This window comes from Camponotus vicinus, unplaced genomic scaffold (assembly GCF_025532165.1).
Source record: "Camponotus vicinus isolate PSW18456_S1 unplaced genomic scaffold, iyCamVici1.0 SCAF_3, whole genome shotgun sequence".
Classification (NCBI taxonomy): domain Eukaryota; kingdom Metazoa; phylum Arthropoda; class Insecta; order Hymenoptera; family Formicidae; genus Camponotus; species Camponotus vicinus.
Window position 1 is genome coordinate 84,743 of NW_028141967.1, and position 21,253 is coordinate 105,995.

At 38.4% G+C, this 21,253-nt stretch overlaps 1 protein-coding gene across 3 annotated transcripts in view; it reads right to left on the reverse strand.

The window, feature by feature from the left end:
• Positions 1-246: 246 nt before the first annotated feature.
• The window catches only part of Irsp53 (Insulin receptor substrate 53 kDa), a 79,253-nt gene continuing 58,246 nt past the window's right edge, over positions 247-21,253 (reverse strand). For all 3 annotated transcript variants that reach the window (XM_083093514.1, XM_083093511.1, XM_083093513.1), the window contains exons 5-14: positions 15,049-15,110; positions 10,574-10,645; positions 10,266-10,469; positions 9,734-9,925; positions 8,928-9,168; positions 7,229-7,414; positions 6,645-6,747; positions 6,180-6,426; positions 5,747-5,922; positions 247-3,104 (exon numbers count right to left, since the gene is read on the reverse strand). In XM_083093514.1, the coding sequence (XP_082949640.1) occupies positions 590-3,104; positions 5,747-5,922; positions 6,180-6,426; positions 6,645-6,747; positions 7,229-7,414; positions 8,928-9,168; positions 9,734-9,925; positions 10,266-10,469; positions 10,574-10,645; positions 15,049-15,110 (3,998 nt within the window). In that variant the 3' untranslated portion in view covers positions 247-589. The remainder of the gene's footprint in view (positions 3,105-5,746; positions 5,923-6,179; positions 6,427-6,644; positions 6,748-7,228; positions 7,415-8,927; positions 9,169-9,733; positions 9,926-10,265; positions 10,470-10,573; positions 10,646-15,048; positions 15,111-21,253) is intronic.

Consider the following 21,253-nt stretch of genomic DNA (forward strand, 5'->3'; position numbering starts at 1 on the left):
ATTTAAGATGTTTGGAGAGCGGAACTAATAACGTACATGCGACAAGTTGCGAAATCAATACTGATACGAATCGATTGTTTCTCGCTCACAAATTATCAGTGCAATTTATCTTAAAAGACTAAAACACACGTCGAGCATGCAATGGAAAAATTGTCGCTTTTTCTATTTCTTTTCCTTTTTATCATTTTTTATGCTAATCGTTACTTTCCTTCTTGAGATAAGTATCCAATCTTTAATTTTTAATTCTCTCTTTTTGCGTCTCTCTCTCTCTCTCTCTCTCTCTCTCTCTCTCTCTCTCTCTCTCTCTCTCTCTCTCTCTCTCTCTCTCTCTATCTATCTATCTATCTATCTATCTATCTATCTATCTATCTATCTATCTATCCATCTATCTATCCATCTATCTATCTATCCATCTATCTATCTATCTACCTCTCTCATTCTCTCCCTTTCCATTTTCTGTTTAATATTCTCACTTTTGCTTCAAAGTGTTTCGTCTCTTCATCATTTTTGTTACTCAAACTCAACATTTAGCCAATTTTAACATATCTTTGTAATAATATCATTTCACATCGGCCCATTCCAGCTCGTCTTACTGCTGCTTCTGCTTTCTCTTTTTCTTGTTAACAGATGCGTCCATGCCCCAAAGATCGTACCAGGGTCCGCAAGTATTTCTATCTCGATCAGACTCTCTTCTCAGCTTAGTCCTCGGCAACAGTGTCTTCTCCGGTATGCTCTGATCCTTAACGACGATGCAGCTATACGTAGATTCCTCATCGGAAGCCTCAGTCTCGCTAAAGTTCAACGTCGCGTCCTCCTCTTCGTCATAGTTTCGTCTGTTGTGCATCGATATCTCGTTCCGCTTACTCTCATTGTTCTCCTTCAACTCGGCCACAATCATATTTCGCTTCGCCTCGAGACTACGTTTACGTTCCTTCTCGATGATGGCCTTCCGCGACACGTTGCCCACAAAGTACGCACGTTCCTCCGACTGCTGCTGAATTCTATACGCCGATCTTTCCGTAATCTTGGGCCGTTCCGCCGGCGTCGGGAAATCATCAAAGTAATCCGTCTTGTCGGGCACGTGACTTCTCTCGGCCGGTTTCGGCTCCTCGTGTCGATGCTCGTTCGTGATGGTGCTCTCGCTGTTGCCCAGACTCGAATTCGGGCTACCGCCGTCGGAGTTTCTCTGTTTCTCCTCGTTTCCCGCCATCTTGTCCTCTTTACGAATCATCTTTGGAATGTCCACGAGAGAGCGGTGCTGCCAAAGAGCCATACCTTCCAAGACTTCCGAATCCCGACGGAATTTCCAGAATGACTTGGTCCGCTTTACGAGCTTCGGGCTCTTTGGTTCCTCGAAAGCTCTGCCTGTTTGCGCGAGGTGGCCCATAGCGGTAATTTGGCCCTGTCGCGGGGATTTTCGATCCATCTTGAGCGTGTTGTTATTGGTATCGCCGTTACTTTGCTCGCTACTTCTCGGTACAACGTTCCGTTTCTGAAGACCCGGGCCATGCAAACCCGCGTGATAACCATGTCTCTCAATCACCTTCGATCTTTCCAATTTTGTCTCGAAGTTTGACTCGTAGCCGCGATCTCTCTCGAGCGAATCGATCCCGTATCGGCCGGCCTCTCCATAAATCGCCTCTTCCTTATCGGAGTACCTGCGTTCTCGGTAGGGTCCTACAGGTCGTTCCGGAGCTTCCTGCGACGGCGGTCGCGGCCGTTCGAATCGTCGACTGGACAATCGTTCGACCATCCTATTGCGATTTTTTTCGAACGTTCGTTCGTAACTCGTTACCTCCCTTCGTTGCTCCGTGTTCGCGTACGCGCGTTCCTGGTCGTTCCTAGAACGAGCGCGGGCTCGTTCGTACGACTGCGCTTCCTCGCGGGATCGCTGAAAGCTTTGTTTGTCCTCTCGCGAGCGATCAAAGCTCTGCTTGTCCTCCCTCGAGCGTTCAAAAATCTGCTTGTCCTCTCTCGAACGTTCAAAAATCTGCTTGTCCTCTCTTAAACGTTCGAGGCTTTGTTTGTCCTCTCTTAAACGTTCGAGGCTTTGTTTGTCCTCTCTTAAACGTTCGAGGCTTTGTTTGTCCTCTCTTAAACGTTCGAGGCTTTGTTTGTCCTCTCTTGCGCGTTCGAAGCTCTGTTTGTCGTCTCTCAACCGTCCAAAGTTTTGCTTGTCTTCGCGACAACTTTGCTCAAGCGAATGCTTGTCCTCCCTCAACGTGCGCTCGTCATCTCGCAGAGCGCGATTGTCGCGTAAGCGCTCCAAGTTCTTTTGGCCGTCCCGGCTACGTTCCAAGCTTTTATACTCTACGGCAGATCTTTCGCGACGTTCGCGCGACAAAGCTGCTTCCCGCGTTTCCCTCTCCAGACTCTTATACTCCGCCGTGCTCGTTCTCTCGCGGCGTTCGAGAAACTTGGGTGGGCTATGCTCGCGCGCATACTTTTGCGCGGTCTGCTCGAGCTTTTGCGCTATATGCTCGACTTTACGGCCCGGTTCCGGGATGGTGATGGTACTCTCGTCGTCGGATTCTGACGACGAACTCGACGAGGACTTGACGTATTTGTCTACTTCGAAACCGTTTCCTCCTCTTCGCTCTTGTTGAGATTGCTGATTGCTCCCGTAAAACTTATTACTATTACTATTATTATTCGTATTATGACATTCGACGCCAAAATCCTCTTCGTCCTCTTCCTCGAGTTCGTCCTCCTCGGTCTCCGCCTGCGTCCGCTTATCTACGCGTCGCTGATCGTCGTGGCGAGTAACAGCGGACAAGTTCCGCTCATCCGCCATCTTTGAGCGCTGATTCGGGCTAGGTCGCTCGTTCGGCTGCTGTGCCGCTGTCTTTTTGCTCTTCCTCTTCTTCGTCACATTCTCCAGCGCAAAGTCGCCGTTCGCCATTTCGAAGTACTTTTTCGAGTCCTCTTGACCTGTCCGATTGGCTTTAGATTCCGCCCATAAATCCATTGCCGTGCGATACAGCTGCCAGGATTTCTCATCCCGCGGGATCGTCTTCCAAGAGTCGTTCTCCCAGTCCTTGGATTGCTTCTCGTCCTTTGAGGACGGACGATCCCCTCCGCTTCGCGGCTTCCGGCGCCGTTGTCTGTGTGCGCGGCGCGGTCAATAAAGAAGAAAAAAAAAACAGGTTGCGGAAAGAAGGAATTAGAAAGGTAGAGGCTGGTGAAGATGCAGAGAACCACCACCACGGCGGTTTATTTCCAGCGACCACGATAGCGCATGCGGTATCTACAAGAAGGAGAGATACATATTTCGAAAAAAACGGAAATAACTAATTTTCCAGGTAAAAGATCCGAGAGTGCGATCAAGAGTTTGATTCGTGAGACATATAAATAAATTATTTACAGCTAATTAAGATGAATAAAATATCTAATCAATTTTGTTTTAAGTAAAACGTGTAAAAATATAGTAGCAAAATAGCTCTCGTAAGTGATAGAGAAGATAAAAAGAAATATTTAACATTGATGTATAAAATGGAAGAGTTTGCGACACAAATATGATCGTAAAACTGCATAATAAATAAAGGTCATAATGAATAAATTATCCAAATATGAAATAGATAATATAATCATTTGCTTAAATCGAGAAAGGAAAAAAAAGAGAGGAAAACAAATGTAATAAAAATGTACTTGATGAAATTTAGAATAAAGAGTGCCAAAGAAAAAGATTTATCATACCAATCGTGATATTATGTTATATTGTTGAACATTAATGTTGCTATTACAAGTTGCTATTAAAAGAATGTCTAAAAGACAATCGCAATAATAATATTGCAATAAGCAAAGCATTAAATATTTAAATATCCTAAATTCCACTTGGATAGCGTACACACATAACATAATATCGCAAAATTAGCTGTCATGCGCGTAGCAATTGACAAGTAAGTTAGATGGATATACTACACAAGTTCCTCTATATTCATGAATTATGACTATAATTCGATATCGCTTTATCCGAAATTATTGTAAATTGTAGTTGCAATTGTCGACATTGCCAGAATCCTCTGAGAAGAAAATGCGCACGTCTACAGCATTCATTACCAACGAGTCTTTATTCTTCGCAATAGCGCAACAAACCAATCAAATTGAGTGCAGAGAGCCAAAACCAGGGTGAAAGAGGAGTTAAAATTGTACCAATTACAAACAGACAGTTGAAAGCAGAATGGTAAAGCTACAACGATATAAAACTTCTTTAATCGCACTGAATAGGACAAAGCAAAGGTGCACTAATTCGCACTAATTATCAAAGCGTAACGTTGAAGAAGCAAAAATATCAGAGAATCGAAAGGGTCTGATATATGTATATATATATATATATATATATATATATATATATATATATATATATATATAATACGATATATATAGTATGATACTCTATGTGTAATTAATGTAAATCAAGGATCGAAACCGGTATAATTACGTTGAGATTAATATACTAGAGATATTAGAGATGTTAGAGACAAGGAAGATTAATGATGCTTGAGAACGTTTTGCTTTAATTTTTAGAATTTGCTTAATGTCTTTTTTTTAATTTCACATGTTGTATTTATAAATAGTTACAAGTGTTTACAAATTTAAATAAAAATGTGTAATTTTTAAAAAATAATATCTTAATTTTCTTTAAAGTCCCTAAAGTATAAAAGAATTTTATATAAAAACTTTATATAAAATACATTACAGTGGTTCTTGCAGATTTTTTTTCACGCAAAATATACCCTTTACTGCTGCCACCACAAATTAATTAATTTTGCTTTAGAATCTGTTCTTTCTTTTTTTCGTTATGTTAAGATATTATAATAAAAAAATAAATAAAATGGGTATACCGATACTTAAATGATTCTCCAAATATACATCTCTAGTTACAACAATCTCACTCGAGATGTGAAACAATATTAGAATTAAAGAAATTGCGGGAAATAATTGAATAAATATTGAATAATTAAAATTGAACATACATATCTGACACGAGAGAATTTTATAATGTATTTAAATTTTTGCAAAGATCTTTTAAAAATTGAAAACTAAATGATTGTAATGAGCATGTTATTATTCAAATTACAAACAGATAACGATTAAGAGAAAGTGATGAGAAATTGAGCTACAAAAAATCTCACTTTTGTTAAAAAGATAATTAACGTGTCTCAAGGCATAACATGTTCCCAAGTACAACAGTCTTTTCGAAAACGATCAAGAATGATCGTACATCAATATTATATATTGTGTTTGTATTGTCAGAAATATAGGAATAATTTTTCCGCGTCTACGTTTCATGTGAAGTCAATAAAATTTTACCGGTTTTCATCCTTGATGTAGTCTATGTAAATTACGCGCGTAAATTCTTCTTTAGATAATTATATTCTCTTTTAAAATAATTCGCGAGTTGTGAGAATGAAAAAAAAATCTCTTTCCGACAGATGCGCACAGGCCACGCTTTAATTTATTCATCTGTAATTATTGTTTTCTTATTATTATAATTGATTATTGTCACAATTATATATGTATTATTTTCAAATAAAATCAGAAAAATGACACTTTTTATCTCGTATACATGAAAAGCAAAAATAAAAAACTCACTTTTCTTGAAATGTAATTTACATAGCTCTCTTACACTTTACACATGAAGTATATAGAAAATCCAACTAGAATCACGTGAGGTCGCGTGAGTAAATGAGAAGTGAAAATAAATTTGCGACCGGAAAAGAGACGTAGCTTTTGAGTGGTTTACCTCAACGCCTCGTCGTCGCTGTAATCGACGTCGGGCTGCACCGGGGGTTCGTTGGAAAAGCCACTGTCGTTGCTGCTATGGAGGGACGTCATCGCTGGAGGTGGCACCGGAGGCACGGGCGGTTGCACCCTTCGTCCTCCGGCCAGCACTGCAGGCAGTGTACCTGATGGACGGACCTGAAACACAGACGAACTGATTTTTCTACTCTTTTACATTTGTCCCAATCAATCTTGGTCACTGCATGTATATGTTTTGTGATAAAGCCTGCATGTTCACAAGTTTTTTAGAATTTGAATTAATAATTTAAGAAAGTCTCTTGGTCGAAAGGAGAGGAGGAGGGGTGTTAATCTGGATTAAATAAATCGATGTATGATGCATCGGAGACGCATAAGAATAAGCAGAAACACACATCGTTGATAATCGATTAGCTTACCGATTTCGATTGACGTGCTGTCGGAGTTGCCAGAACACTCGCGTTGTTGGTCGGCGTACCGACGCAGCTACCATTGTTGTTGTTATTGTTGTTGCTGTTGGCAGAGTTGCCGTTTGCGCCCATGGTACCCCCGGATGACTCGTCGATACCGGCTGGCGTGACTGGCGGTCGAGAGGGAGGTGGCTTGCATGGAGGGATGGCTTGCAAATCCGGGGTCCTACCGTTGCTCGCTCCGTGACTCGGTGATCTTGGTGCAATTCGATAATACAAGTCAATTCGGTACGCACTCGAGAAATTTTCTAAAGACGCGATTAAGTGTTAAATAACAAGCGTATCGATCGTTTCAACGCCGCAATGGTTAAATTAGCGGTATAAACATAAAGTTTGCGCATCAAAATTTACAACGTGCACAAGTGCGAAATTTCGGCATTCTTGTACCTTGAGATTTGGCTAAGGTTTACTCACCCTAAAATATCGTCGATTATAATTTCGGTATACGCCAAGGGAAACCATCCCGAGCTTTGAGTGCGGAGATTTTCGCCAAATTGCCATCCCTTCTGACGGTCTCCTGATAAAAAAAAAATAATGAAAAATATGCAAATTTGCGACGCAAAATTCGCTTATCCTCATCAACATTCTTTTGCAATTAAGCTGCATTGGAATTTTCAAAGTCAACTGTCTCTATTATAACGCAATACGAGATATCATTGATATTACCTCGATATTAATAAGTAAGTAATTGTATTGTGATTAGATTATAAATAAATATAATTATTTTAGATTATAATTATTTAATGTAATGATAAATTTATAATTATTAATAAGAAATAATTATCATTAATTACAATCAAAACCAAGTAAACCAAGTTTTTTCGATATCTCTCTTAGAAAAGATTGAAAGATGGAAAGAGCTCAAGTGCAGTCGTTGATCCTTTGTGATCTCTATGATTTTGTTACGCGCCAACCACGAGAGCTACAAGCACTTAAGCGCTACAGTTCCGAAACAATGATGCGTATCGGATCGACGAACATCGCAAGATTTAACTCACCCATCAGAGCGATGAGATCGCCCTCCAAAAAGCTCAACTGATTTTCTCCCGAGCTAAGATAGGCGAAGAGAGCTCTGGCAAGAGGGGCGTCTCCCCAACCCCCAGCGCCGATTCCGGTGCCACCACCGCTGCTGCGAGACGCGGGGGGTGCCATGGATCGTGGTCGGGGTGGGGTCTCTGGAACCTCTGGAAACCAGAAGCGCTATGTAACTGATCGAGTCTGCGAGAGGGACGTAGGGGGAAGAGGGTTTGTCGGGGGATGAGGATGAGCCCGGGATAATGCGAGGGTAGTTTCGGGGTAAACCAGGGCAATTAGGTCAGCGAACGGTAACGATGGTCAGAGTGAATGTCGGAGAGTGGAATGGGTATCGCACCCCCGAAGGGACATTGGAAATAAAGGAGAGACAGGTTCTCTCTCCGCGAGAGAAATATCAGCGGTGTATATTATTACAAACATTTATAAAAGTAAATTATGGTAAATTAATTTGACACAAATATATGACGTTAAATGTGAAACACACTGATGTGTGTGTGTGTGTGTGTGTGTGTGTGTACATATATAATTTTACGATTTAATTTTCCATGTTGAATTATTTGTAAAGGTATAGCGCAGAAGAGATTAATCAAATCACAATTTCATCGTTATAACAAATGTAATGGAATGATTTATATTCAATTATATATCTTCCTTTCCTTTATATTTAAACTTAAACTCTCTCTCTCTCTCTCTCTCTTTCTGTGTTTGTGCGTGTGTGTGTGTGTGTGTGTGTTTTATTCTCGAGAACGATTTTTAATTTATTCTTTGCAGGGATAGCGTAACTTGGCGTAGCCAAAGAGAAACAAATCTACAGAAAACTTTGTCATAGAGGCACAGCACGTGTAATAACGGATATAATGGACTATATAGCGTGACATGCGACGCCACGACGATGAAATACGGGCCCGGGTCGCGTTGCACAAACGAAAGCATATTCCGTTTTTATTGCACGCGAGACCTGATTCCGTTCGAGAGAGCTTCGGATTTCGACGCGAGTCCCCGAATCTGATCGCGACTGGAATTTATACGATCGGCACGACAGCACTCGCGAAAAGAGAACGGAAACGTCATTGTGACTGGTTCCATTCCGCCGATTTTTTTGGTCGATCGTTTCCGTTCTATAGATGGCTCGCTGTTGCTGTCGTATGCCATGTAACAAACGAGCAGTTCATTACATATATATATATATAATTCTAGTTTAAATTAAAATATATCTTCAATTTATATTATATTTATTATATTAAATTCAATTGAAAAAAGAAGAAATCACTCGACATACATATAATTATAAATCTAACTTTTAATAAATGTACAACTCTAATTCAAATAACTAATTTGTTTAAATAATTGCCGAAATTGTCTGGTATCTATACTTTGTAATAGCGTGCAATTTAACCGTTTAAAGTACAATTATTTCGAGAGATTATTCGGCCTATGATAAGTGCATATAATGTAGCTTAAGTTACAAATTAACCCGATTCTATTTAATCTAACATGATTTAGTAGAAATTAATTTAGAGGGAATGGAGCTCAATTTACTTAATTTCGAATCGAGGAGAAGGAAGAAGGAAAGGTGTCGAAATTTCAGCACGAGCGCATAGCGCGTGGCGCAAAAATCGATATCATTGTCGCGAAAAAAGCAAGAGCAGCAAGACGACGTACCGGGGCCGAGGGATAATGTCGAGGCGTGCAGATTGGCCTCCGACCTCGCTCTGGAAAGGACAGCGGGAAGATGCGGCGTTGGACCGAGATGGCCACCGGACGACTGCGGATTCCCGGGCAAGGGGCCCAATCGCAGTTCTAAGCAGGAGCTGTCCATGCTTCGTGTCTTTCGCAATTGCGAGCTCATCGTCGTCAATTCGGAGCCGCCATTCTCCTCATCCTCCGGCCAAAATGATGTTTGCTGCAAAGATGTAAATTGCTATAAAATTGTAATTTACAGTTGTAAACATTGCGCGCGACATCCTTTATTAATTGTATACATAAAATAAATTATATATATAGTTTAAAAAATATGTTAAAACTTTTATCGTCCGCTCGAAAGATTGCGGATATTAATGCGGCGCTTTCCATTATCTGGATAAAAAATCTAGATGTATATTTACATTTAGACAAAATAATATTGCGCGTTATAGCTTATCTTTATAGCTTATACCTATATATAAATATAAAAATTAAATATATCGTCTTTGTCGTTAGTTTAAAAAGTATTGAAAAATGCATGAAAAGGAGAATTTATCATCATCTCTTTTCCAAATTATGTTTATAGGTAATTTTAAATCTGGCGCTGGTTCTAGATATGAAACCTTATAATATTTCCTCATCTTTTATCCAGATACATTTGAAACAAGAAGCAAAATCTCGTAAATATACGAGGATAGGTGCTTGGCGCTTGGATCAATTCGGATCCAGGTGTGAATCGTTACGAGAGATTTACGCGATCAACTTTACTCAGTCGACGAATTTACCCTGAGTCTGGAAGCGAACATGTCCTCCACCGACTGGGGCAAATATTCCCTGGTGGCGGCAACCTCGCGCCATTTATCAACCGAGGGATGAAGCGCGGCCAGTGCAACCTCATGAAAACTCGCATAGTGCTTCGCCAAGGAGCATTGTCGCTCCAACACGAAACCGTATCGTCGTCTCTCCTGAGTCATCGCCTGTGAAAAGAAGGTCGGAGTATTAATGGACTCGCTCCGTTTAATGAATCTCATCGGTATCCATCTCATCGTAATCCATCATCTCTGTCTGTCGTCTCTAATATATTTATAATAATCACTTTTACATTCGTTTTCTCCACAAATTTTCTCTTTGCATAATATACATGTATTATTTTACACTTGTAAAAGTGTGTTATCGTTTAATTCACTTTTCCAACATTTATGCTCTATATAATAATAATAAATGACACAAAGATTTTCTCGAGGATAATAAATAATATAATGTATAATAGATGGAGATATATAGAATCTTATTGTACATGTATCGCTCGTTACTTACATTCTTCAGGCTCTGCTCGCAGAAGGCATCGAGCTTGGTCTTCTCCTCTTCGAGAATCTGCATGTTCTTCAGCTCCTTGTCCATGGCGAGGCCACTCTTATTGGCGGCTCTGGATTTCTTCCTTTGTTTCTTCATGGTCGCGGCCGCCTTACTGTAGGTTTCGGATCTAGTCTTGTGCTGCTGAAGAAACTTCTTCTGCTCGCTCTGAAAGTCCATCCCCAGCGTTGCATTATTCATCGTCACCAAAAGTCTGGAACTCGGGGACGAGTAATGTCCCTTCCGGGGATCAGTTTCGGTGGCTTACTTACCTGAACAACTTTCGTATCCTTTTCCAGGTTAGTCTCCAGTGGCACTAGCAGGTCCACGTAGAATGCTTTCAGCTGAAAAACGTAACGGATAATATAATAGGAAAACTGTTAAAGACTTGAAAAATTTAAATCTATTCAAAAGTAAACTATCACTATTCTCTCGTCTCTTTTCCTCTTTTTTTTTAAATTTACAACTATCGTCTGAAACATTACAACTATATTATATACTCGTTCAAAGTAATCTCTTCTTAAATCTACATCAAATTTTCTGATACATCATAATATAAGCGCGTACGTCGAGTAAGATAAAAAAAAACATTCTATATATAATAGAAATATTATAAAAAATTCTATATAATAAAAATAACATTTATTTATAAAATTTCTCAATTATTCATGCTTTTATCATTAATTTATAGTTAACGTTCTCTCTTTTGAAAACGTAGAAAAAAAAATGTTGTCGAGAGAGCGCGCATGGATTAAAATACCGATGCAATGTCTAAAGTAATTTCAAATATATTAATTACGAATAAAATGATTATGCGTAGAAGAAGAAAGGTAACGAGTAATTAAGGGACGTTGGAGCATATTTTTAACATTTAATGATAAAAGCAAAGACAGAAATAGCGCTTCCTACTGTGGGCTAGCGAGAGAGAAGATTAAGAGAGCGATGTTTCTTTATTTCCGCACCGAGTCTCATGTTCCGCTTTACGTGAGTTCTAGGCGCGGTTTACGAGTCTCTCCCGAGCCAGACTTAATTTATACTCGAATAAGAGTAGGTCTCTGGTTGAATGTACCCCGACGGGGTGAAAATGCCGTGACGACGACAAAGATGCTCTTTATTCCTTTTCATTAGTATCCCGAAAGAGCGATAAGAAAGAACGAACGTAAAAGCGACGCGTGAAATTTCGAATAATGGTAACGCAAAGCCAGACTTTGTATTCGTGAGACGGTAAATTCGCGATATAGTAATATACGAGGTGGAAAATTACAAAGCGCTCAGACCCAACTATATATAATAGATATCAAAGTAACGAAATCGAATTTCCAGATAATCCAGATTTAGCCGACTTTAAGTTTCAACATTCGAAAATGCCGCATTTGACAAATCGAATTTGATAGCTTGACTTTTGCCAGCTTGGCCTATTTGATCGAGAAATGTTGTCTTCGGTCTTGCTAAGAATCTCGACTCGAAGATTGAATTCGACTCGAGAACGAAGCCCCATCCGGGAGCTCGATCGCCTTAAATCTTGGTCGGCGATCAAACGGTTACCCTCCATCCGGTCAAACACGCCGAAACATTTGCGAGGTATAATTTTCCAACCGCGATAATGATATATCCCCGTGTTTGCCGGCCACTCGGATCCATCGACTCTCTTCGAATGCACAACCCTCGCAATCCTCGCAACCCTCTCGCCCCCCCCCCCCCCACGCTCCTATCGTTCTCCTCTCCACGACTCCCCTGAATGCTCGCGTTTCACGAACAAGTTGTTTGTTTTACAATTCGAGCGCCCTTTACCTCGCTTTTTGTACGTCGCTCAAAGGTAGGCGGATTGCAGCCGCTCGTTGCTATGGCGGCGATACGTGGGCAAGAGAACAAGAGGAGGGGAGATCCAACTTTTATCTGTTTTTTTTTCCCCTCTTCCTGCGGAATACACGAATCTCTACGCATCGTGAATTTAATCCGCGAGCTTTTAGAGAACGCCGCCTATTTTTATTGGGAAATTCAGTGCTCTTTATATCTGATTGCGAGTGGCCACCGCCATGTTGAGTTCGCGCGGGCGAGCCAACGAACGAGCGTCTTTTTTCGCGGCCTTAGTTCAGTTTACTTTGCCTCGCTTCATCGACCGATAATTATGGCGTTTCCGCGGCGCGTTTTTCCGCTCCGACTTCTGGTCGGACGACCGGATATCAGAAAATCAATAGAGACGGAGAATGTTGGAAATGTTGTTATCAATTTCCGTCTGTGACGTTACGAGAAAATAAATTATTGTAAATTTTGGAGTAAGTTTGCATTTTACATAATAAATTTGATAAAAAAATGTTTATATATAAAGAGAAATGTAGAAAAAGCTAAGCTTTTTTAATTAATTGAATAATTATTGAGCAACACACTTTAACGCAATGCAATACTTGGAAGTTGAAGCATCTCCAACTTGCAAAAGGAGGGGAAAATATGATCGATAATGGAACATAACAATCTTCAAAAGTTGACAAGAGTCTCGATTTCGCAAAATTATCGATCGATGAAAAAGGTACACGCCCGCCAGAAAGCTGCAAAGTAATGCAAGCTACGCGAGTTTCACTCCATATCCCCCATTGGACTTGGCACTCGTTCTCTTTTCGCGCGCAACACTTTTTCCACTTGCTTCTTCCAAACGCGCTCGAGATAATCTTTGTCTGGAGTGCGTTTTTCATCGGCGGATCATGACGCAGCGCGCGTACACATACGTGGCTTGTTTGTTTCTTCAAATTTCCTCGAGGATTCAAAGGTTTCGATAATCTTTTATGCAGTAGGAATGTAATGGACAAATCATTTCTTGATTTATTTCCTTACTTAGACACTTGATGTTACTCAATTACCGTGGCGAAAGAGAAGCTTTCTTGCTCGGTTCCGAATTAGATGAGGATTACAGTAGAGTAGAGCTAGAGTTAGATTAGGTTTGATTATATTATGTTAGGTCGCTGGAGGCAAGGATATTTTTGCGGAGAGAGGTCGGCCTGGAACGAAATTACAAAATGCAACGGCGCGGCGGTATGTCCGAGAGAGGGCTGAGAAATCGTAATAACTACATGTCGTTATGGTCGCAACGAAATTCTATGCTCAAACGAAACGCCTGCGGGATATAATGTCGCCCCTGAGCCAAGCACAGGCGAGTCGCAGGATCAAAGAGATTCCCGTAGACTTCCGTATATCGCTCTATAGGGTGTTGTAAGATCGACAATGAGAGGACCAAGAGACATAAAGAGAAAGAGGGAAAGTTTATATTTAGTTTGCAAAAGAGAAATAATTTTGTAATAACAATCTTTTCTCAAGTTGTAAAAGAATAAAAAGATTAGATAGTAATAAGTAGACAGTAATAACGTATTATATATTTTAATCGTATAATATTACGTGTGTGTGTCAATAATTATTATTTATATTGTTAAAAGCTACTGTTTATTTTTATTATAAATTTTATCAATTATTCTTTATCCGATTTTTTTTACCTAATTAAAGTCCCTCGAAATTATATATATATTTCGAGCAATGTAAAAGACAATTTTAAAAGTTTAATTTACCAAGTGAATACAAGATAAACTGGAGAAATATATAATCAAAAGAGAAATAAATTCTCATGCAAAAATAAGTTATAATGTAAACTAAAATTTCTTTCTACGATGCTTTAAAAATGTTAACTTCAAATCTAAAAAATTAATAACATAATTATATGCATTTCTTTTAATTTCTTTAAATTTCTGATTTAATAATCTTATGTCACATTTTATATCGAATTTGCTTCGATTATGAATATAATATATACATATAACATTCCATTTGCAAGTTACTGAAAGAGAAAGAGTTGTGTGTGTGTGTGTGTGTGTGTAAAGAGTCAACATAAATTTTATTTTTTCATTAGAAAAAATGCATCTTTTTAATTGTCAAAATAAATTTGATAACATGACATTATCGAAAATTATTCAAACTTAAACGCGAGCATAAATATATTAATTTTCCAACTTAAAAAATCAATTTTCTCAAAGTCAAAGCCTCGTACAAAAGGTTTTATTTTATATTTTTGCACAAGAAATTACCTGTCCTTTTTGATCGTAATACGTTTTTCGCGACTCACTCTATATAGATAAACAAAGAGATGCGAGTTTCCAATACATAGGCTTTGCACGATGGCGAAAAGGACATCTTTACGAATCTTGGCAGACGCGACCGTCTGACGTAATCCCCGGAAATGGACGGCGCCAGGATGAACGACGGACGGAAAAAATGAGAGAGGCAGACAATGCGCCTGCTTTTAGCTGCCCTACGAAATGTCTCGAAATATTATTCGATCGTAAAGAATTTTTCTAAAAAAAAATTGTACGAGGGAAATTTCGCGCGATAAATAAAAATATTACTTCAATTATTATATTGTAACGAGAAATTGTTAAGATTATAAAATCCCAATTTGACGTTACTACAAAAATGTTGGAATATATATATATATATACACAGACCCTATTGCAATAGAGAAATGGAGTATGAATCAAAATTTTCTTGTAACATCTTTTGATGAAAAAAAAATACATGTATATATGTATAATAAATTTTATATTCATAATATAACAAATTCTATAAAAGTCAATTACTCAATTAATTATAGAGAAGAAACTAAAAAAAAATTAATCCGTTAATCATAAATTTGAAAAAAATGTGGCAATCTTGAAGAAAATGTCACTTTCTTATTCTATTATCTTATTATTAATATATATATACTTACAATGTTCATCTCTTGATCCTGAATTTCCTTATATACCTCGACGATTCTCATCAGCGCGAAACCTGCAACATGAAAAAACAGGGCTCGATTAGACAGGGCTCGATCGTTCTCCTCTCCGTAGAACTCCTCTCGCGGGATCGAACGACCAGAACTTTCGTCCTGAATTATTCAGACGCGGTTTGGCGTCGCCGATACTTTAATCCAGCGTAAAGCGGAGGGTAGGGATAAAAGTGGAGAAAACAAGGGTAAGCGGAGCGAGAACCATGATAGCTTAAAGCGGTGCGTTACGATGCCTGTGCCTGTGCCTGTGCCTGTGCCTGTGCCTGTGCCTGTGCCTGTGGTCGCTCGCCTCGAGTGACTTTTCTGCCGAAAGCTCGCGGAAGGCTCGCCACGAAAAACAAAGTTTTCACAGAGAGTAGAAACTTTTCCCATAGAAACGTTTCTCTCTCTCTCTCTCTCTCTCTCTCTCTCTCTCTCTCTCTCTCTCTCTTTCTCCCTCTCTTTCAATCCTCCACTCAAATGAATTTCTCTCTTTGTTTCTCCTGCAAACGAGATGTGGATTATATTCTTGGCTGGCATAAACTTGGACAAAGATCGATGAAAACAAACATTTATAAAACAATAAAAGAAATTGGATATCAAGATATATTTACACGCTACGCATGTTAAATATTACATGTTAAATAATTTCTCTCTCTCATATTTTTATATCGCTCCTTTCTCGTATAGATGAAAGAGGAAATATATCGTTTTTTTTTAACGCGTATGAATTTTCCTTACGTTTGCATGATTTCCGCCCTTATACAATGGTAAAGGAGCTGCCGTCTTGATATGTAGCGTGAAAAGATATCGGCGGCGGCTATATGGCTCCTAGGTCACGTGCGACAAATATCGCCTACGCGATAACGCACGTGACGGCGGATACTGTCGAGCTCTATCTTGTATATTTCTCCTCTACTCCGCGCGCTGCGCGATTTTTACTCCCGCGTGTGCCGCGAATTTTACATTTTATCGAGCGAGAACCCGATATCTCGAATGTATATATATATATATATATATATATATATATATATATATATCTTCGACAGATGTATTAGTCATTTGGATGTTACGCGTGCCGTTGTTCAGAAATACGAGCGCGGAGAAAGGAGCTGTATTTTTATATATACATTTTTCACGCGTTCCTTCAAATATCCGACACACCAACTCGCCAGTTTCAAAGAGATAGATCTTGTCACGATCAATCTCTTTTATAACTTAAAAAACAATATTTTTTTTTATATATTAGATAAATTTTTAACTTTAAATATATTTTGATTTCCGATCAAAATATATACTCGGTTAAAGTTTATTTTAAACTAAATAAATTGTTTCGTATGCAAAGAAAAAAAAAATTTGACAAAACCTCAATTATTTTTTTAAAAGTACTTAAAATTCAAGATTGATTTATACCAAGTTTCGATCTTAAGAGTTACAGATTTGTTCTTTTCTTTTTTTTTATATATATAATTAAGGTTTACTGGAGTTTGGGGTTGTGCAAATTTTGAAATATTCATTTTTTTTCAATTATATGTACAAGACATGTTCGTGTTGAAAATTTTCAATTTTTTCATTCATTTCCTTCATCAAAAGTAAGCAATAAAAATCAGCAAGTAAATAACAGCAAATATAATGCAAAAACTATGTACTATTAAATTAAAAATTTATCGTTATCCGTTATTTATTATTTATTGTTACTTTTTTAGTTTATTTTTACAAAACATTTTTACGTAATAAAAATTTAGTAATTAATAATTTTTTATATATATTATATGATATTTATATTATTTTTTATTCCTATAATTTTAATTATTTTTTATTCCTTCCTCATTTATTTTTATTTATAAAAAATATAAATATTAATATGTTTTCAATTCAATCGTTTTTTTTTGTAAAGATACTATACAGCCCCAATACAACTTATTAGATTGTTACATACATATATTTTAATATATCGATAATAATATTATCCATTGTGACAATTGTCCCATTATTGCTTGCACTATTCCATTTTCTCACATTAGTAAAAAAATATTTAAACGGCAGAAAAAAAATCGTAAATATAATGTAGAGATACAATCAGGATAAAAAACATTAAAGCACAATTGAAGGATTTTACGAGCGGTGGCTTTTCTGATATGGAAAAAACTGGGAAACTGGCGTGGCTGGTCTGGACACTCTACATCTTTTTCCCAGGGTATCGAATATATTCAGGATGGTCTTATTCCTTTATCCCGGTGCCTTGAATTTCCTTTGCTACAATTTTGTAGAAAGATTCAGATTCATTCCTCAAGATTTCAGAATCTCACGAACGAAATCTTGTAATGTTAATTTTTTTAGCACGTGGCAAAATTATAATTAGAGATGCGAAGAAAAACCGAAAATTTATTAGTGAACTCTCTTGTTAACCTTACGTAGCGTGTCTCTTTATCGTGCCAAATTCTACCATTACATTTTATTAATTATATCGACGAAAAAAGTGTTATAAAAAGAGCACAAGTAGACTTTTTAGGGGGAGCGAAAGAGAGAGATGAAAATATTGTCATTCGCAATATTTTCGGGCGATTCTTTATTAATATATAATTTTAATTAATTTAATAATAATCTGTAATCATAAGCAATGTATATTAACATGTTTCCCAAGTAAAGGATTTTGTGAATTTATGAATATTTTTTATACTTTATTACACATTTAACGATATAATAAATTTCACATATGTATAATATAACTCTAGAGGAAAGTTTATCCGTTCCAGAGATTTTGCCAGTCGATTTCTCACCAATTGTCCAAACTCTGAACTTCGCATTTATTTATTTACGCGAAATTCGATGAAACCAAAGAGCATAAATTTTGGATGGGCGGTGGTGTCCGGTGAAATTTCGGTATCTCGGCGAGATAAAACATCCCCCATCTTTTCCTCGTTGTCCGCTGCGAACGGAAACGAAGGCGAAGGCGAAGGCGAAGGCGAAGGAAAGGCGAAACGAAAGGCGGGGTCACGTGCAGCTGCAACGACAGCTATTACCTGGTTCTTAAATGAAAGACCAAGGATAGTAGACAACGGTAGACAAAGGGCGCGCCTGTCATATCTCAACCGTACAATATCGTAATCCTCCGCCACGCGAGAAACTCCGAGCTCGGGCAAACCCCGTTTATACGTACTACTCTGGATATACATACATATGTATTGTACGTGTATATAGGATAGCCCTCGGAAGAAAATACCGCCGCGGAAAAGCTTACGCATCCGCCGGGATCTGCGGAATATAAATGTCGGATCCGCGGATTTTAAATGTGCCGCAGATTTTCGACAATTTTTCATAGATTTCAAACAGCGGAAAATCTCTTCTCGAATTCTCCACGAGTCTTGAAATTTATAGGATTTTTGTGAGATACGGCACGGATTCTCGGAATTTATAGATTCGTAAATGTCATTCTCGAGTGCAAAGTGATTTATAAAAAAATACTCGCATATAAACAATTTACGGCTGTTTGTTACTTTTATATCTTGCCAAGATCCGTCGATTTTCGTCGTTATAAAAAGGCAAAAAGCACCTAGTCGTTTCGCGAGCGCGAAAGCGTCGAAGCTGTTTATAGGCATTTCCGCGTGACTATCCCCTCGGTGGATTTTCCGCGCCCGCGGATCCGTGGATTCGCCTTGTTCCCGCTTAAACCTCTACGCGACGAGCATTAGCCAAAGCCGCACGCTCATGGGAGGGGAGAAAGCCTAAAGCCCCGCAAGCGTAGTTGTGCCTCGTTACATCTCGCCCATCTATACGCATCTCCTCCCCAACCCTCTACGACGCGAGATGCCAAGCAACGGATCTCGCGATACAAGATACACGGTATGCGAATATCGCGATGAGGTAACTCGAGAGACTTTACGCGAAGAAAAGCAAAGGAATAAATAAATGAATTTACCGCTACGGAGAGACAATTAGACTCGAGAAGATATTTTTCCGTTTTCGCTAAAAGATTGTCGAATGTTTAGACGAGAAAAATCTCGCAAAGATGAATAAACAAAATTTGTATAAAATGATGAATACACGATATGCATCTTGGATAATAACCCAAGAATGTCTCAACGAGTTCTCTCGTTCGCTCTCGTGTAACGCGATCGCATTAAGACGAACCATCTACACATATACACCCGATACACGATATACGTTCGATACGAAACTCCCTACGACGCGACGCGACGCGACGCGACGTCCCTTTCACCGCTCTTCAATCTCAACCGTTAATGCATCCAACCGGCTATGATAGGGCGAAACGGGACTCTCGTGCGCTCCCCGTGCGAAATTTCTCTCTCGTTACACAATGGGAAGCCTCGCGTTACAAGTGCAAACGGGAGTCAGCTCATTCATGCTTGGAATAGCGATGCGCGGAAGCTGCGAAGCTTCCTCTCGGAGGGTCCAAGTACATGCGAATGTACAAAAAGTACTTTTGGAACGTAGACGCCCTTAGATCCTCTTCGCCCTTTGGTCGCTTTTCAATTTTCGTTTCGAGTAAGGAAGAAAAATTCTCGAAATATTGCTGCATCGCGTCATTAAAATCTCCATCGGTTGATTATATCATCGACCGATTCAATTTATTAAAAAATATTAGTTGCCGCGTTATACACGTACAAATTATGTTTACTATAATTGGTGGGATACGCGAAAAGGTGATGATTCTCTCTCCTCTCTATGAGAAAATAAGTCGCAAATTTTCGATATTTCCATTTTTGTTTTATTTCGAGATTTGAGAAAGATTGAATTTAAAATTTATAGAGAAAATTCGCAAACGTGTATAAATTTTTTTCAAATGACCTACAACGATCTCGTACGATTGTCGTTAAACTCGTCTCAACAGCGATTATCGATGCGTAAATATACGCATCGATAATCGTAAATATACACATGCGTAAATATACACATCACATTTAAAATAATTTTAATTAAAATTTACAATTCCTTTTAAAACAGTTATTGTTGCGAGTTATAATAAATGTAATAAATTTGATAATGAGATGAAATGCAATACAAGATTAGTCGAGTTGAAGAAAGCGTAATACTAATTCCCCAATCATCAAAGATGATTTTTTTCGAAAACGAAGCTTTGCGCGAAAAGCGTTCAATTTTCCTCCTTTTCTTTATATATAATCATTATCCTTCCGATTAGGTTTCCGATGATAAATAACGATTAATAATCATCCTATGATTCTACGATATTTTCATAGATTCAACATTTCGAAATTCTAAGGCAAATCGAGAATCCCAAGTTGTAATAACGGCCTGGGTATTTTCACATTTTTTTCCAAGTTTTAATCCGCAAAATTTAAAATTTGCGCTTCTTTAAATCCTTGCACTGTTGAAAAATCCGGGCTTATTGCAGCCTCTCGTTCCAATCCCTTCGTCCTAAACAGACTTCTCCCCTGCGCCGACGGTGCATTTGGACGAATTTAAAACGCCAAATCCACGCGGCGGATCGAGAGGGTGTAATAAGCAGCGTCGGAAAAACGTCGGAGGTGCGTTGAATCGCCGAGTCAAACGGAACGTACGATTTCGCGGGGGTTCGTTTCGGAGTTGCGGACGCTAATATTGAATCAACGGCAAGTAAACAGAGGTTGTTTTCGATTTCATCGAGGTTACCGAGTCGGATACGCAATTGGACACGATATATTTACGGCCGATTTACACACACACACACACAAATTCCATTTTCCCGAAACTAATATTTCACTTCATTCAATCGTATATACATGTGGGATTCACATATTGAGAGAATAAAAATAATTATTTAAATTATTATAAAAATCTATTAAAATGCATTAAATTATTAAATTGTAAAATGAGATAATTAAGTAGTGTAACTCGATTATTTCAACAATTAATAAATCGCTAAACTCGGACAAATTCTCCGAGAGTAATCGGAATGATAATAAATAATAGATAATTTTGTAGCAGGTAGAAGAATTGTCGACCCGACGCAACTATATTCTCTTTTCTCTTCCGCGATTTCTGCTTCGGCGAAATATGATTATTATTATTATTCGTAATGTGTTATTGGCATGCAGCAATTTCGAATTTCGATTGATCGAAATGAGGACGTAACCGAAATAATGAAATTAATCAACTTTCGATTATTATGCGGCGATTGAATTGTATCGCGCAATTGCCGCTTCTC